This window comes from Giraffa tippelskirchi, chromosome 3 (assembly GCF_054371585.1).
Source record: "Giraffa tippelskirchi isolate mGirTip1 chromosome 3, T2T-mGirTip1v1.2.pri, whole genome shotgun sequence".
Lineage (NCBI taxonomy): Eukaryota > Metazoa > Chordata > Mammalia > Artiodactyla > Giraffidae > Giraffa > Giraffa tippelskirchi.
In genome coordinates this window covers 84991122-85008133 of record NC_137277.1, presented here as the reverse complement: position 1 = coordinate 85008133, position 17012 = coordinate 84991122, and the positions used below count along the sequence as shown (strand labels likewise).

Here is a 17012-nt window from a genome sequence, read left to right as displayed (position 1 = left end):
AATGAAACCAGCATTTTTCGTTAACACCAAGTAGTCATAAAGAATACTGCTACTATTACAATTTATCATCACAGCTTTGATTTGTGCTAAAATACAGCAGTTTTAGCAAATATCAGTGAAAATGTCAACACGACAAAAAAGGCAAGTAATTTTATTATTATTATGGGAAAGTAGTTTGACATCAAGGACCTCTGAGAAGGTCTCAGGAATCCTCAGTGGTCCACAGACCACACTTTGAGAATGCAGCTTTAAACCACAGCTTCAGAAGGCTCAAATGCAATTAAAGGCTTCCTAAGAACACATCGAGACTTCAGGACAATGCCAATTTTCTGTGTGCATGTGTGTGCTCAGTTGCTCAGTTGTGTCCAACTCTTTGCGACCCCATGCCTGTCAGAATCCTCTGTCCGTGGGATTCTCCAGGCAAGAATACTGGAGTGGGTTGCCATTTCCTCCTCCAGGGGATCTTCCCAACCCAGGGATCAAACCCAGGTCCCCTGCATCGGCAGGTGGATTCTTGACCACTGAGTCACCTGGGAAACCCAATTTTCTGTGTACATATCACAAATTTCTCTAAAGAAAGAGGATAATACCATTAATTCAATAAATTAAATCCAAGTTCCCAGCTTGAGTTTGAAAAGGTCAAAACAACAAAATAAAAGAGTGAAAGTAAGAATTTAGTGTACAACAAAACATTCAATAAAATATTACGTAAATAACATTACTAAAGTAATGATTATACTATCTCTTTTAAAACTGTATTATTTCATTCTTACAAAACAAAGAGGACACTTCTGAAAATTCTACTCATACTACCAATAATAACGTATCTAGCCCACCTATGTTTAGGACCTACTTCACACTTGTAAGAATAAATTATCACAGAATTGAAGAATTTTAGGTCTACAAGGTACCCTAGACATAGTTACGTAGTCCAACAAGCACATTTTACATGCTGAGAAAACTGAGTTTGTAAGAGCAAAAGTAACCTAGCCACAACCACACAGCTAGCTAGTGAGTGAGACAGCATGAACAGTACCTACTCCCAGTACCATATTTTCACTATGCCAGTCTGATTGCCCAACCAAATAAAATGTGTAAAACATATAATTTACATCACACCAAAGACAGCCAAGATACCTTACCTGCCAAATAAAAATTCTGTGATGCTTTAGAGTACCAATCAGATGTTAAGAAAATACATAAAACAGAGTGACAAGAAACAACAAATGTAACTGGCATACAGAGAAATAAATCCTTGACTTTCAAAAACTATCACCTTTCAATGAAGAACAATTCAGAACACATTTTGAGGTTGATTTTTTATACAAACACAGGGAAATGTATCACCATCTTTAAAGATAGCCAGATTCTGATAAACACTTAGAGCAAAAAATTTCCCTACATATTAACAAATAGTGAACTTATCTAGGGCATGACATGACTTAGAAGACTCACCTGCAGGACTGTCAGCATTCTCTCCTGGGTGTAGCTGTATACCAGTAGAATCTATAGAGTTTACTGTAACTGTCTGTAGATTTGGCAACTGACCAGTGCTTAGACTAACTGGAGTTGAAGTCAAGGCTCCACCTGCTGCAACTTGACCAAGCGTGAGTGTCTGAACAGGCGTCAAAGTTATCTGTTGGGCAGCAGTATTCTGTATTTGCAAATTCTGCAAGTTCTGAACCCCTTGTACTTGAAATGTTTGCCAAGTTATCTGTCCAGAAGGGGTCACTGTCTGTGCCTGAATTAAAAAGGTTCCAGGATTCAGCTGCAACTGAAGATTTTGCAAAGCCTGTTGTGATATATTCTGACCACTGGCTTGCACACCATGGATTGTCTGTGGTGTAATACCTTGCACAATTTGGGCTTGACTGGTTGGCTGCTGAGACTCTTGAAGTTGTAGATGTTGTACAGCAGGCTGTGCTGAAGAAACCTGAATATTCTGAGCCTGTGTCTCTTCAGAAACAGGCGACTGGATATAATTTCCCTGAAGATCTGAAGAATGGACTTGCCCACTAGTAGTAGTCAAGCTATTTGTATTTTGTTGTAATATACCTGTACTATCTATAGTAACAGGCAACTGCGATGAAGAGGATGTTGGCACAAATAAATCTGTATCAGTATTAGTCTCATTAATATCAGGAGAAACCCGCTCACCAGTCCTTTCTGAATTGTCTGAACTATCCATCGCTTGTCCTGTGTTTATCAAATGTCCATCAGCATTAATGCCTGCAGTCATTGTCTGAGAACTGCCCGAGAGTCCCAAAGAATCTAGATCAACACTGTTGATTGGTACAAAGGTAATATTTCCTGGAAGACCAAGAGGCACATTAGCAACTACTTGGGTTTGGCCAGGAAAAGATGAACCACCAATTGCAACTCCCTGAACCTGGACTTGACCAGTCTGTGGTATGAGATTCTGGATATTAGCAGGAGGTGTTCCAGAGGCAAGCAAGGTTTGATTAGAGCCAGGAATGATCTGAATTTGACCACTTTCTTGATTTATACCCCCATTATCTGAAGAGCCTGTGAAACCAATCTGAACCTGCTGACCTTCTGATGACTGAATCTGTGGTATTACTTGATATTGAACATTGGACACTGTACCATTTGATGAATCTGATCCTGGTGCAACTGAAAATATTTGCTGATTCTGCAAATTCTGAAGGGGAAGGACATACTGCCCACTGGAAGTAGCAGCACTTGGAATCTGTACTAGATTGCCAGCTTCATCTTTTATGGTTGTAGGTGTGGCTGACAAAACCTCCCATCGGTTTGGTGCTCCTCCTAACTGGGCAGAAGCCAAATCACCTGTCTGGATGAAGAAAACAGAAAATGTTATGTGATAAGTCTTTGTGGTATGTTTAATCCAATTCTCAAAAAACTTTAAAAACTGATAAAAACGCTTATCACCTGAAAAGTTCTCTCAGTAACACAACAGAGCTCAAATACAGAAGTTCTATATAAACTACGATAATTATCATTTTCAATTTTGCTAGTTATTGCTAAGATAACCCAGGCTATTTGAGCAGGAAAAAAGTTCAATTAGAATATTCTTTATTGTATGACTACAAACTGATTTTTCCAATCCCTCATCTATGATCTCTCTGATGCTATACAGTTAAAAATAAAAAAGTAGAAATAGGTAGAAAAGATTATGAACGGCTCAAACCAAATATACCTCAAACACGGAAGAGAGTTCAAAAAGTATAAAACCCACTAAAAATGTATCATTAAATCAGGTGCATCATATTTGTGTACAAAAAAGAAACATTATTAGAGCAGTGTCATCAGTTCCTAGAATCAGAAATAAGATTTGTATATTATTGCTATCAACTTTAAATCAAACAATCAAAGCTACTCTTTCATGGCATGTAGTAAGGTACTCCAGAGTAAACACAGGATGTAGGTGATTCCTTTAGTGAGCCACCAAATTCTTTTGCATGAACGACTAAAAAAATATATGAGACCTTAAAAATTTTTAATGAGGAAAGGTTATTGCCCTGTGACCACACTGCAAAGTCAGTCCATCTAAAAGGTTTTTCTCGAATCTAAAAACTGGAGGAAGTAGATTGCTACTTTACCTACTATTTCTCTTTAAGTTTGCAGTAGGATACTAGATATTATACTTTACAATTCTGTTATCTGCTAGAATTTCAGGTATCATCTCCATTATGGATTAGACAAGACTAGAAAAATAGCCATGTAGGAAAGTACAAAGCAATAAAACCCAACACATCAATGTCAAAGGTAAATTTTTTAAGGGAATAATAACGGTAACATTTAACACTTGAGCCGTTCTTTTATATGCCAAGTACCATGATAGGGATTTGTAAGATTATATAATCTATTGCTTACAACTATCCTACGAGGTAGTATGATTATCCCCGTACCACAGATGACAAAATTGAGAGACAAATCAGACAGCTATCAAATGTCCAAAACAGGATTTAATTAAATACTATACCATACTTGTCTCTCACTAAGACCAAGGGTAAACACACAGGGAATGAGACACCATCAAAATAATGCCATCCCTACCCCATTTCCTTCAGGATTTGTATGTGATTTCCTAATTCCACACATCACTAGACGAGAACATGAACATATCTAAACCAGAATTCTCAACGTACAATTCATGCCTGGGGTTCAAAGGATCTCTGAATCCTCTAAAACAGCATATCAATTTTTTGAGAAAGTTCAATTGGAAGGACGGGGCTGGGAGTGGAGAGAGAGTATCTAGAGTTTCATCATATTCTCAAAGGGGCAGGGGGATCTGTGACCATTAAAAACAGGTGAAGACAAATAGTATTCACTCAAAATAAGCCATTCCACAAAATTTAATACAAATATTATAGAACCAGAAGAACTTTTGATTTTTTATAGAGACTCACTACCTAATTTTCATGTGCACACACAGCTGAAGAGTGTATTTCAATGGAGGAACCACAGTTTAATGACTCAATTCAAAATATTTGAGCATATCTGCCAAGATGAAATAATCATGAGTAAGCCCATGAGATACAATCTTTATCTTCAAGTGGTTCACTATCTATCCAACCAGACATATACATACATGTTACTACTATGTGAATAGTGGTGTACACTATGCATAGGATCAAAACACTTTGGGGAAATAGAAAAATGAAAAAAGACAAGACTTCACAGAAGAGATTTTTTAGGTAGTCGTGAATAAAATTTAAGATTTCACTGCAGGCAGTTAGGAAGCAGAGATATAGGCATTAAGGTATAGAAATAATTAACTCACAGACAAAAAGAAACTTCAAAAAAATAAAATGTATAGTTTGGAGTTGAAGAGAGAATCCAGAAAAGACTCACATTCATAGAACAAAATAATGGGGAACAGGACTAGACGTTTTTATCAGGTCCTGTAGTAAATGGCTCCATACAGATCATACTAAGGAGTTTGGACTTTATCCTACAGATAGTGAATGAAAGCTATAAAAGGTTTTGAGGCGAGTGAGTGGTGCAATCAGATCTGTGTTTTATAAAGGTAAACTAAGACCTAGTGAACTGAAAGGCTGAAGACAAAAAAGTCACAGAAACTGTGGGACCAAGTACAAATGTCCAGGCTTGAACTAGAATAATGATCTATCTTTTAAATACAAACATTTAAACCTATCAAACTTAAATTGTTGAAATGAAGCAGTGGACATTAAAGTCATGTATCATTCTTCAAATTCTACCTGGGATAGAAATTACAAGCTTAAGTCATCTTTCCCAGGATTAGCGTAACAATTTACATTTCATTTCAGTCTCGTGGCATTTTAAACTAAAGACATGCATATTGAAATCTAAAGTATAGTGTTTCAAATCCAACTCTTGTTTTCTTAAAGGTTATTCTTTGGGGAATCGAACTTGAATTTTTTCTGACCAGCATTATATATACCATTTTTCAACTTACATCAAAGAAGATACCTCACATACAAGTTATCTGCTAACCCTAGGTATCCACAGGGGATTGGTTCCAGGACCCTGTGGATACCAAAATCCCCCATGCTCAATTTCCATACATAGAGTGAGATACAACAGGCAGACCTCCAAGGATTCAGAACCCACAAATACAGAGGGACAACTGTACTGGCATGTTGTCCCTTTTCATCCTTAAAATTTACAGCATCTGAGTATTTCTTTTAACAAAATCTTTATAAGAACAGGTATTAAACCATCAGTGAACAGCTTTTTAGTTCAAGAAATTCCTTGAAAATAAAAACAACTATTCAGATGACATACTACGCAATCATCCCCTTCTCCAGTAGCTAAGTAAACTACAGTACTTTTCCCAACAACGCAGGCCATTAATTAAAGGGAAGTCCCCAAACCTAGGCTAAAATGATGTACTTGAACTTTTGAGTAAACCTAAGGTTAAAACATATATAAAAAATATTTATGAACACTGAAACAGAAAAATACTAGACTTTCATGATTTAAGCTAAGACAGCAAATGCTTAGAGGAAAGGAGTATATTGCACTAGGAAAGAAAAAATTCAAAACTAGGTTCTAGCCCTAGCTATTCTATAATCACCTAGAATTATAGGTGATTTAGATCAGGATTCAATTTCCTTATGGGAAAAATATTACCTTGCAGGGTCAAAAGAGCGTAAAGAAAGTGTTAAGCTTTATAAACTGTAAAGCACTATATAATCGTAAAGTATCCTTACAATGGCTACGATTATGGGACGGATTTGAAAAACACCCAACTATGCCTAGCAGAAAGATCAATAAATATTTTTTAAGTAAATAAAAATACTTTACTTTAAAATAATTGCAAAGAAAATGACAGGAAAAAATGGATCAATAAAACTGATCTTGAGATACTACTGTCTTCAATGAAAAACTCTGTATCAGTTTTAAATCAACTCCACAAAGAATATGCCCCAAATGTTTCAAAACTACAAAGCCTACAAAGATGATTCATTTTTAACAGAAATGTCATCAGTAGTATATCAGCAAAATAATAAACTAGAATATCTGAGACCAAAAACAAAAAGTTGTAAGAATGTTTGACGTTAGGCTACTAGAAACAGTATAGACAGACATAAAAAACACATAACCCAGGCAAGAATTAGTATTTGGTTTAGGTTCAAGATAACCCTCCACATTAAGCTTACATACTAAGAGAAAAATTGTGTTTCTCTCAGTAATTCTAATATTCTTACTGACAAAACACCAATTAACATGGACACTGGCATTATTTAAAACAATGTAATTGAAGGTAGTCCAAGTTTCCCTCTGTATACAAACACATAATCACATGGTTAAAAAAAAACAAGACGACAACCAAGAGCAGCCCTGGGACATTACTACAGCAAATTCATTACAAGGGCATTCTCCACTGCAACCAGGCATAAAATGGGGGGACGGGGGAGAAGGGGGCAATCCAAGAATTTATCTTTTCAGATAATAACTGTGTAAAGGAAAAGAGAAAAAATTCATACCAACTTATTACATCTCATTTGGAAAGGATTAATAACCTCTCAGTTCCCACAAATGGCTTTACAAAAGCCAGAAATAGGCAAGAAAAGAGTAACTGGAAACAAGTGTGAAGCTAAGGTGGAAACAAGAACCATTCTAGGGCAAGTACTGAAGTTTCTTAAAATCTTCAAAGGGAACAGTAAAGAAGATAGACTACAAATATAAAAACAATTACCCAATGAATTCCTTACAATGATAGTGTAAGTCTTATCTGAATTAACAGTCAAAATAACCTTTTTTATATAATAAGTCATTATTCACTTTGTAGTTCACGAACATTTATGTAATAAATGACATTACAAGTTAAACTAAAATTTAGGCAATGTCTTTCACAACACTTATACAGCTTATTAATACTAAAGTACAAATGAGCAAACGAGTAATTCACAGGTTCACACAAATGTAAACTGGATGAGTTAGTACCTCATAAAGTTCTTCCTTTTCTATTTCTTGATTTACTACTAAAACTAACTACACAACTTTAAATAATAAAACATAAAAAGCTTGCCATCAAATCAATTTTGAAAGTCTATCCTGTGGGACATTACAGGTGAGACTCCTTTGTGATTAGACCTATTCAGCACTATACTGATGGTGCCAAAAATTCTTGGCCAGGATCCAGGATGAACACAAATCGTAACAAACTCTAAACTGCAAATATGTAAAGCAAGTCTGTAGTTCAGCTATTGGCTTTTCAGTGCCCCTTTAGTACTAAAATATCAAACTAGTATAAAGTTGCATTTAAGAAAGTTTTAAGTAGAAAGTTGTGTATTTCAACTTGATTTTAAACACAATAATACCAAATGCAATGTGGAATCCTGAATTGGATCCTAGAACAGAAAATGGAGTGATATCAGAAAAAAGTCTATACGTAATAATACTACCAATGTTAATGTTATAGTTTTGACAAATGAACCACTGTTAGTTATATCAATATTAGAGGAAGCTGGGTGAAGGATAAAAGGTAACTTTCAGTTCTATCTTTGCAACTTTTCTGTAAATACGAAATAAACCCAAAATAAAATTTTTAGAGAGCACACCTACAAAAGCTCTCCGTAAACCTCTCAAAATTCCTAGTAATTTGAGGAAAGTCACATTATCCAAGCACATTTTTAAAGTGGGGAGAACTCCTATGAAAGCACTTAAATTCTCTTATCTACTGAGATGTCCGTATCTAAAATCCATTTTTGAACTGGGAAAATAATTTTCCCATTTGCTAAGGCAAACATGCTCAAGACAGTCATACTAATTTTTACTCAGTGAAAAATATTATGCACAGATACCAAACATACAAAGAAAAAGTGCTGAGTGATTGTGGTTCGTGGTCATCTGGCGGGAACTGTGATGTCAGTAGAGATTTGGTCGTCCAGAGGAGGAGCTGAAGAGGCAAGGAAACAACCTCCCTACAAGTCTGTGGTCAGAGGAGGCTCAGGCTGGAGACAGTGTCCTCCTCCGGTTAGACTCACATAGACGTGTACACACACCTATATTCTACTCCTAACTTCCTCCTTCACTTCTCCCCTCCCCCAATCACTGAGCTGATACCTAAACTTGGTTAAGTTGCAGTTACAAAAAGTTTTTTGTTCTTATTTGAAATACTTAAAAAGCTAAGCAGAAGCAATCTGCCTTGCAATTTTACTCATGTAGTGTTTTTTTAACTTTTTTTTTTGGCACTGTGGGCCTAAAGGGACATAGTTCATAAAAGAGGTTTACCAATTCATAAATTTGTTTGAAAGTAACAATGCATCTCACATACTCAATTTTATGCCTTTACATTTCAACCTGGTTACAAAAGAACAAAACCTAAAATCACACTTTTAAGTCAGTAAATCTATTCACATCCCTTGACAGTATAATTTCAAGCATTAAAATTACAAATACAATATTTAACAGTAATTATTCAGCTGAACAACAGCTTCACTTTTAATGTCTTGGAATACTAAGAATTTCCTGCAGACTACAACAAACTTTTTTGTCTACAGTGACAATTCAAAATATTACAGACCAATTCCTACAATCCACATTAAAAAAAACACACACACAATAACGTAAGCGGCTTCAATTATTTTAATAAATGAACACATCTACATGTTAAACTAATGCAACAACAAAGATTCAAACAAATGTAAACTTCACGATAATCTTAAAAAACTGTTTCTAACTCATTTGTATTAAGCCCTCCTCTAACACTGGCCAGCTCCTCCCCCTGCCCCAAACAAACTAAAAACCAAGAAGAATCCCACCACATTCCATCAGACTAGCAACCACAATAAATGAAAATACAGCTTTGCCAACCAAATTCAACTGTAAGCATGGTATGCATTAGCATCCATGTAAATATAATTCCTTACACGAACTTCTGTTTCTTCTTATTCAACTTCAAAAGCCAAAATATTATCTAAATAACTTCACCGATTTCAACGGTCACTTAAACTCCATTTAAGAACAATTACTACAAATTTAAGTAGCCTGCAAAAACTAAAATTCGATCATTTGGAATGGCCATTAAAAAAGCACTCAAGAGGTGTTCAATCCTGTATACAGAAGAGTAGTTCAAAGAGTAAACCTTCATTACTTCAAAAAAAAACCAACCCCAAAACGATTTAACATTTAAGTCAGTAAGATCTAGTAACTCCCAGCACAAAAAGCTCCGAGTCCAAAAAACACTAGAAGCTAAAGACACTGGCTCTGTAGTTGATACTATCTATGGCCGATAGGCTGTGCTTGAAATTTTTGTAGCGTTCGGCGAAGGAGTTTTCAGCACTGATATCAATTGCTCTAACATCCATTTTGGAGGCCTCTACCCCCACCCTCTCAGACTTCATTTTGTAGTCAATGTGGATGGAGGTGCTGCAGTGACAATTTAGAGAACGCCTGGGCTGGCTTCTGATCCAAACCAAGCACGCCAAAGAGCAGGAAAGGGTGCCCCGGCCGCGCGGCCGTCCGTCTCGCGGCAGGCGCGGGCGCCGGGGAGGCCTGGCGGGCGGGCGCGCCGCGGGCCCGGGATGGCGGGCGCTGGGCCTCGGCGGGGGCGGGCCGCGCGCGCGAGACTTACCGCTCCGGCGGCGGCGGCGGGGGCCCCGGCTGCGGCGGCCGCCTCCTCCTCGTCGTCGCCCGGCGATGGCGGCCCTATCTTGCTGCAGGTAGCGGCCAGCAGAGCGAGCGGTGACGGCTGAGTGTCCTACCCCCGATGGGCGGGTTCAGAGAGGGAGACAGGGGGAGGGGGTGGCGGTTAGGGCCGGGCTGCCGCTCGCACAGGAAGTGCGACTCTGGCCTCGCAGGCAGCGCCCGGGCGAGCGCCAGCCCGCGCACTCCTCCTCCTCCTCCTCCTCCTCGACTCCGGCTCGCGCCCTCCCGCTCGCACGCACACCGGCCCCACCGTCCGCGGGAAGGCGGGCGGCGGACTGCGCGCCGGGCCTCCACCTTCCGCCCGGAACCCACCCCCGGGAGGGCGCACACTCTCTCACAAGCGCGCGCACACACGCACGCGCACACACACACACACACACACACACACACACACACACACTCACTCTCACACAAAAAGGCGGCGGGCGGGGGAGCGCGGGCGGGGTCGGAGCGTTGGCGCCTCGGGCGGGCAGCTCCCGGGGCGGGGGGAGGGGAGGAGAGAGGCGCGGAGGGAGGGGAGAGGCGAGGGGAGGAGAAAGCGGCGCGAGGGGGGGAGCCGGGCCGGGGCTAAGCCGCTCCTCACCTGGGCCGCCGCCGCCGCCACCGCGCCGTTTCCGTGCTGCTGCTGCTGCTGCTGCAGATACTCGCCGTGGCCGCCGCCGCCGCCGCCGCTGTCCACGTCCAAGGCAGCCATTTCCTCTTGTTTCACGGGCTTTTCGGGAGCTGCAGGCACAGCGCGGGGGGGTGGGGGTGGGGGTGGGGAGGAAGGCGGGTGGAGGAGAGGGAGGGGGCCCGCGGGCCGAGGCGAAATTACTCGGAAAGCCCGGACCGAGTCCCCTTCCCCTCCCCCACCCGCCCCCCGGCGGCGGCGGCGGCGGCGGCTCCCTCCTCCCCTCCTGCTGCTGCCCCCGCCCGCCGCTGCCTGTAACCCTCCTCCTCCTCCTCTTTCCCTCCTCCTCCTCCTCCCCGCGCTGCCCCTGCCCCCTCTCCTCTCCTCTCCTCCCCTTTCCCTTCGCGCCGCTCGCTCTCACTCGCGCTCGCTCCTCTCGCACCGTCAGTCACTCACACGCCCGCCCGACCGCCGCCCGCGCCCGCACACAGGGGGATGCGCTCCCGGCGGACCGGGCCGCCCGCCCCGGGCCCGGCGGGGACACTGCGTTTCTGGGGCTTGAGGGGTGGACGGTAGCTGGCGGGGAGGGGAGGAAGGCGGAGGGGATTGCGGCTTTCTGCCTCTCACAGACACTCGGTCGCACACAGGGGGCCGGGAGCCGGCGGCGGCAGCCCCCGGCTGGCTGTTGGCGGCGGCAGCGGCGGCGGCGGCAGCAGCAAGGGTTGCTCTCTCTCGGTTTTACGTACCGGTCATAGTGTGTTTAGGGCACCTCAGGCGGGGCTCCCCGCCGCCTTACACATGGTGAGGAGCGAAGGCGGCGGCGGCGGGAGAGGATGCGGGAAGCGGCGGCGGACACGGCCGGAGCGGTCCGGGGATTTTTTTTTCCTATTTTGATTGACTGTGCGGGAAACACAAAAGCTGGAGCCTCCAGCCCAAAAGGGGGGAAGAGGGTGACAGCCCGCCCGGAAGTTCCGCCCCTCTTCTCCGCTCTCATTTGCCATCACGCTCTTCGTCGCCAGCTCTCATTGGCCCAAACGCCCGTCCGTCACTCGGCCTGGCGGCACGCTTCCTGTTTGCCCCCCGGGTGGAAGGGGAGAGACAATGAGCGGCCGTGGCGGCGTAGGTTCCCGAGAGCGGCCAAGGCTAGCCTGTTACCCCGCTGTGCCCGCCTCGTTCGTCGGCTGCCGCTGCCAGGGCGAAACGCAGGCCTCTTCCACCTTGTAGGCGCTCGGAGCACGCCCCGGCAAGCCGTGGGGGAGCTGAGCTAGGGAGGAGATCCCGTCCCCGAAGGCTCGGGCTCCACTCGGCGCTTCCTCCATCCTGTCAGTAGCCGGATCTCCCCAGGGCCTCTCGCTCTCCGAGCCGCCGCTTCCCTTCGGTGCCGGGAAGCCGCTGCCGCTCAGCCCCGGGGCTGCTGCTGCGGCCGCTGCTGCTACTGAGCAAACCAGGCCCGCCCCGCGAGCCCGGGGGGAGGGAGCTGGTATTGGGGGAGACACCCCCTCCGAGGCTGGAGGAGGATTTTCTCTCACACACATTCAGCTCTTAGATTCAGTCTGAGCCACCTCGTTCCCATCGCCCTTTGCCCCTGATTTCCAAACTGTCTTCCACTTTTACGTACCCTGGAAGCAGGCATTTTAAACAGGAATATTAATTCACCTCACAGATAGCAGAGCTTTCATTCTGGCCAGTGGCACCGAAACAGACAAGTATATTTCATTTAACATATAGTGTATATATTCAAAAGGACAGAATCCTTTAAAAAAAAAAATTCAGTCACATAATCATTTTGTTGCACAAACATATTATTTAATCGTCTTGGTAGCAAGTGAAATATCTGAAAAAGCCCAGCAATAATTGCCAACATTTTTTAAATAGTGAATCTCAGTGAAGTATCTACTTTGTCTTGGACCATTCATTTAAAATCTCGTTTCACTTACTGGCTAGGTTAACACACCTTTGCTCTTTGGCATCCATGATATCTTGATGTCATCATGGGTGAGAGAAATCCTCAATTTTATCAGTGTATGTTTTGCCAAGAGACATGTCTGCCTATTACACACTGGATCTAATTGCCAAGAAAGAGGTTAAACTCAAAAGAGGTGGATATGCTGTCCACAATACACTTTTTATTAGAACTCTGGCTCCAAAAATTAGTGTTCCAATTGTGATTGTTTGGTAAATAAAGTTGTACTGGGGGCTGGAGTTGTAAAGTCCAAACACTTCAACAAGGTTTTGTGTGCACTGACAAGAATTAAAGAATCCTTATATGAAAGACGGGCTTCATCTCATTTCTTCTATTTCCATCTTCTGCTCACTGAATCGGAAACGTTATATGATTAATGGGCACTTAATTGTGCAAAAGATAGAATTCCCAGGGAAATTACTTAAAAACCACAAACAGGCAAAAACAAAAAAGTTCTGAATCCACGAATGAAGTTGATCTAACAGAATTTTGGGTCTCATATAAGTAGAAGAATCACTTTTTAAAGCAAATGGTATTAACCCTGTACCATTTTACACTTAAATGCTGAAGGAAAAGTGTTATAGAATAAGCTGATAATTGAAAAAGGGATGGGAAGCTTGAGGGAAGACAAGTGAAAACTAGTGGAGTGGGAGAAAGGGAGGGAAGTCACAGCAGTGTTGCTCTTTCTACTTACATGGATGTATTGGATAGAGAATAGTTCTTTGCCTAGTAGAGACATTTCAGACATTTTCAGGTGCTTTTCTAGGAATGGGGATGTGGTTTATGAGTCGAAGCATACGACTTCCATGCCCCTTTCGTCCAAAGCCTTCGTCCAGCCACCCATAGGAAGCAAAGTACTTGGCCACAGAAATTCAGTTTGTTTCCTCACTGATACCAATTGACAAATGGAAATGACAAAAAAATCATTTCCAAACATTTTTGGTCCATAGACCATTCTGATGATAGGCAGAAACACTTCATGTAATCTAATTGAAAAAAACAGTAATAACCGACCAGAGCTAACTATTCTACTTTTATAACTGCAGTGCTTTTAAGAGACACAACTACCAAGAGTATCACTACTACATAATCAGATTCAGAGGACCTACTCAGACCACCCTGAAAAGAGTCACTGTCATGGAATATCTTAAGAAGCTGGAAATGAAGGTAGTCTCTGAAAAGAACATGTTCTCTTATCTATTTCAGTACTGTAGCTAAATCTTGAAATGCAGTTTGTGTTAATTAAAAGGTATTTTCTCTGTGGAAGATAGCCTCTCAATGGCACCCACTGTTACGTAACATAGGAACTAAGAAATTGCACTTGCTTATCAGGAAGGATCACTGTGCTAGGTATTATTTATACTGTCTTCTTTCCAAAGATGATTTGAGGAACCCCTTGCTGGCCATTGTTTACATCACAGCAGGGGATCTGAATGTCACTTTATTTTCCCTTTTTTTCAATTTCCTCACTTATTTTTTTAAATCTTATATGTGTTTTTATAAGTTAAATCCTTTGGAAACTGGTGGATGTTAAAGGGCCTCAAAGACTTCTATAGACCCACTGGCATGAACCCTTTCATCCATCTTCAGTACCCTTTTTCTTTCCAAAGAGAAGAAGCCACTAAATAATACTTGATTCACATCTGCAAGAGCCTAGCCATTCTGTATTAAAAACAGCGACAGCCCTGGTTAACTGCACCACACCTAAAGGACTCCCCTTTCCTTCACAGTCCCTACTACCTTTCTTCCCTTCTGAACATCCATTAAGTGAACAATATAAAATTACCAGTATTCACCCATTGTTGTCTAAAAAAGTGGCAATTTTGTATAGTTGCACCTAAATCAATGTCTACTTAACATAACCTTTGTTCCTATGATCCCGATCCACCTTTTACCTACCTCTGAATCTCTTTAACCTGTGCACACTGGATTTCAAGAATCTTCAACTTGTTCGCCTTAGGTAATCACTAACATATTTCAGGAATATTCTAGTTGAGATTGACTAGGTGTACTTAACCCTCTTCATATTTCATATTTTCCCTGCTTTCTCAAAAATACACCTCAAAAGCCATATCCCTTGGAACTAACACTTTTGAGCTTTTGCTATGTGCCAACTCCTTTGCATCTTTAACCATCACAACCCGAAGAATCATGAGTATCATAAGTATCATGGGTTCATCATTTTATAGATGAGGAAAATGAGGCTAGCAAGGTTTTGAGACTTACTCAGTGTCATTTGCAAATAGCGGAGTCAGGCTTTAAACCCACATGTCAGTCTCACATATCAACATATCAAGTCTTAAATGGTCAGCTTAAGAGACTTACCCATTATATAAAAAATAAAGAGATGAGAAAAAATAAAGAAAACAATAAAGTAGATAAAAACAATACATATTTATAATGGAGATCATTTTAAAAGCAAATCTTAGAATGTGAACTACTTGTGTTAGGGGCCATATATTTTGAATACTCTAACCAATACTGAACACACTGTGGATGTTTAATTAATACTAAACCAAAAAACTGTCAAGACTATTATCTTGTGGAAAAATGAATGATGAATAAAAAAATTACAATTAACCAATAAATACTATATGATAAAATTTCTTTGACCTAATGATAGCTCACCTCTTTCAAGATCACTTTTCCAACTGAGTTAGACCCTCATTTTCATTCAAGCTCCATACCAATGATATCACCGTGGTGCAAAAGGACAGATATCTTTATAATTCATGAAATCCCATTCTCTTTATCCAGGCGACTGACATCCCTGGGTATTCTAAATTTTCTAAATTATTTGTAACACTTCTAAATTCATCTTCATGTCAGTGCAGGAAGCTTAGTCCACTGACATATTTCTAAGTTGTTGCAATTTTCTAAGAAAAGATGGATTATGTATTTCAACCTTTTTAATAATCTGTGTTGCTGCTGCTGCTAAGTCGCTTCAGTTGTGTCCGACTCTGTGCAACCCCATAGACGGCAGCCCACCAGGCCCTGCCATCCCTGGGATTCTCCAGGCAAGAACACTGGAGTAGAGGAATATAAAGTACAGGGAGGTATCTTGTCAGTTATCTTTCTTAGAGTAATATAAAATGCTAGAAATTCTCTTGGTTGTACTTAGGAAACTTATGAGGTAGCTTTACTTAAAAATATACTTTAATAATATCTTACTTAAAACTAAATAAACCTGATGCCATTAAGGTGAGTTGTCCCTCAATGATGAACAGTCACTTTCAACATGAAGTGTAACATACTTTATTTCATGATTAAATCTCTATCTTAAAATGGATTTTTTTTTTTTTTTTGCCCACACCTCATGGCTTGTTGGGAGAAGGCAATGGCAACCCACTCCAGTACTCTTGCCTGGAAAATCCCATGGACGGAGGAGCCTGGTAGGCTGCAGACCATGGGGTCGAGAAGAGTTGGACACGACTGAGCGGCTTCACTTTCACTTTTCACTTTCATGCATTGGAGAAGGAAATGGCAACCCACTCCAGTGTTCTTGCCTGGAGAATCCCAGGGACGGGGGAGCCTGATGGGCTGCCGTCTATGGGGTCACACAGAGTCGGACACGACTGAAGCGACTTAGCAGCAGCAGCAGCAGCAGCATGGCTTGTGGAATCTTCTGGGCCGAGACAGTGAAAGCACTGAGTCCTAACCACTAGACTGCCAAGGAATTCTGTTTTTCTATCCTTTAATCCTATAAACCAGACATGTCTACCAACTATTCTCAAAAGAGGCAACCATGCCTAAGGCCTAGTTAGAGGAGATAAAAGAAAGGGGAAAAAGCATGAAATGGCAGAGAGCAAGTTGGATAGAATTTTAGAAAATATTGATAAGTTTTTATTTTATAATACCTGTCACAAGGAATAGAATTTTTCCAATTAACCAAAAATGGCTGAAATGCTGCACCATGTCATTAACCCATTTCAACTCTAGAGGTAAAGTAAGAAAATGAGAGCAACTATACACACACACACACACACACACATATTTATTATATATACAAATGTGTGTGTGTATATATATATGCATATATATACATTATAATTCATAGTGGTTAACAAATTATGGTATATTCATTAAATAACAAATTTAATAAAAAGAGATGATTCATCAAAGATAAATCTCAAAAATAATAAGTGAAAAATGTTATAATAGGATAAACAGAATACCACAATTACCCGAAGTTTAAAAACACAACTTATATTCTATGTCATATGTGGATATATGTGGAGAAGAACTATAAATCTTGCATGGGAAAGATGAATACTAAATTTTAAATGGTGATCCCCCTTGGCATGTTGAGGAGGA

At 41.2% G+C, this 17012-nt stretch overlaps 1 protein-coding gene across 3 annotated transcripts in view; it reads right to left on the bottom strand.

Moving 5' to 3' along the window:
- The window catches only part of SP3 (Sp3 transcription factor), a 57687-nt gene extending 42628 nt beyond the window's left edge, over nucleotides 1-15059 (bottom strand). The window contains exons 1-4 of one of the 3 annotated variants that reach the window (XM_081584624.1): nucleotides 11482-15059; nucleotides 10709-10848; nucleotides 10052-10177; nucleotides 1456-2815 (exon numbers count right to left, since the gene is read on the bottom strand). In XM_081584624.1, the coding sequence (XP_081440750.1) occupies nucleotides 1456-2815; nucleotides 10052-10177; nucleotides 10709-10848; nucleotides 11482-11488 (1633 nt within the window). In that variant the 5' untranslated portion in view covers nucleotides 11489-15059. The remainder of the gene's footprint in view (nucleotides 1-1455; nucleotides 2816-10051; nucleotides 10178-10708; nucleotides 10849-11481) is intronic. The other 2 variants (XM_081584625.1, XM_081584626.1) reach the window with 2 other exon arrangements.
- Between the last annotated feature and the right edge of the window lie 1953 nt (nucleotides 15060-17012).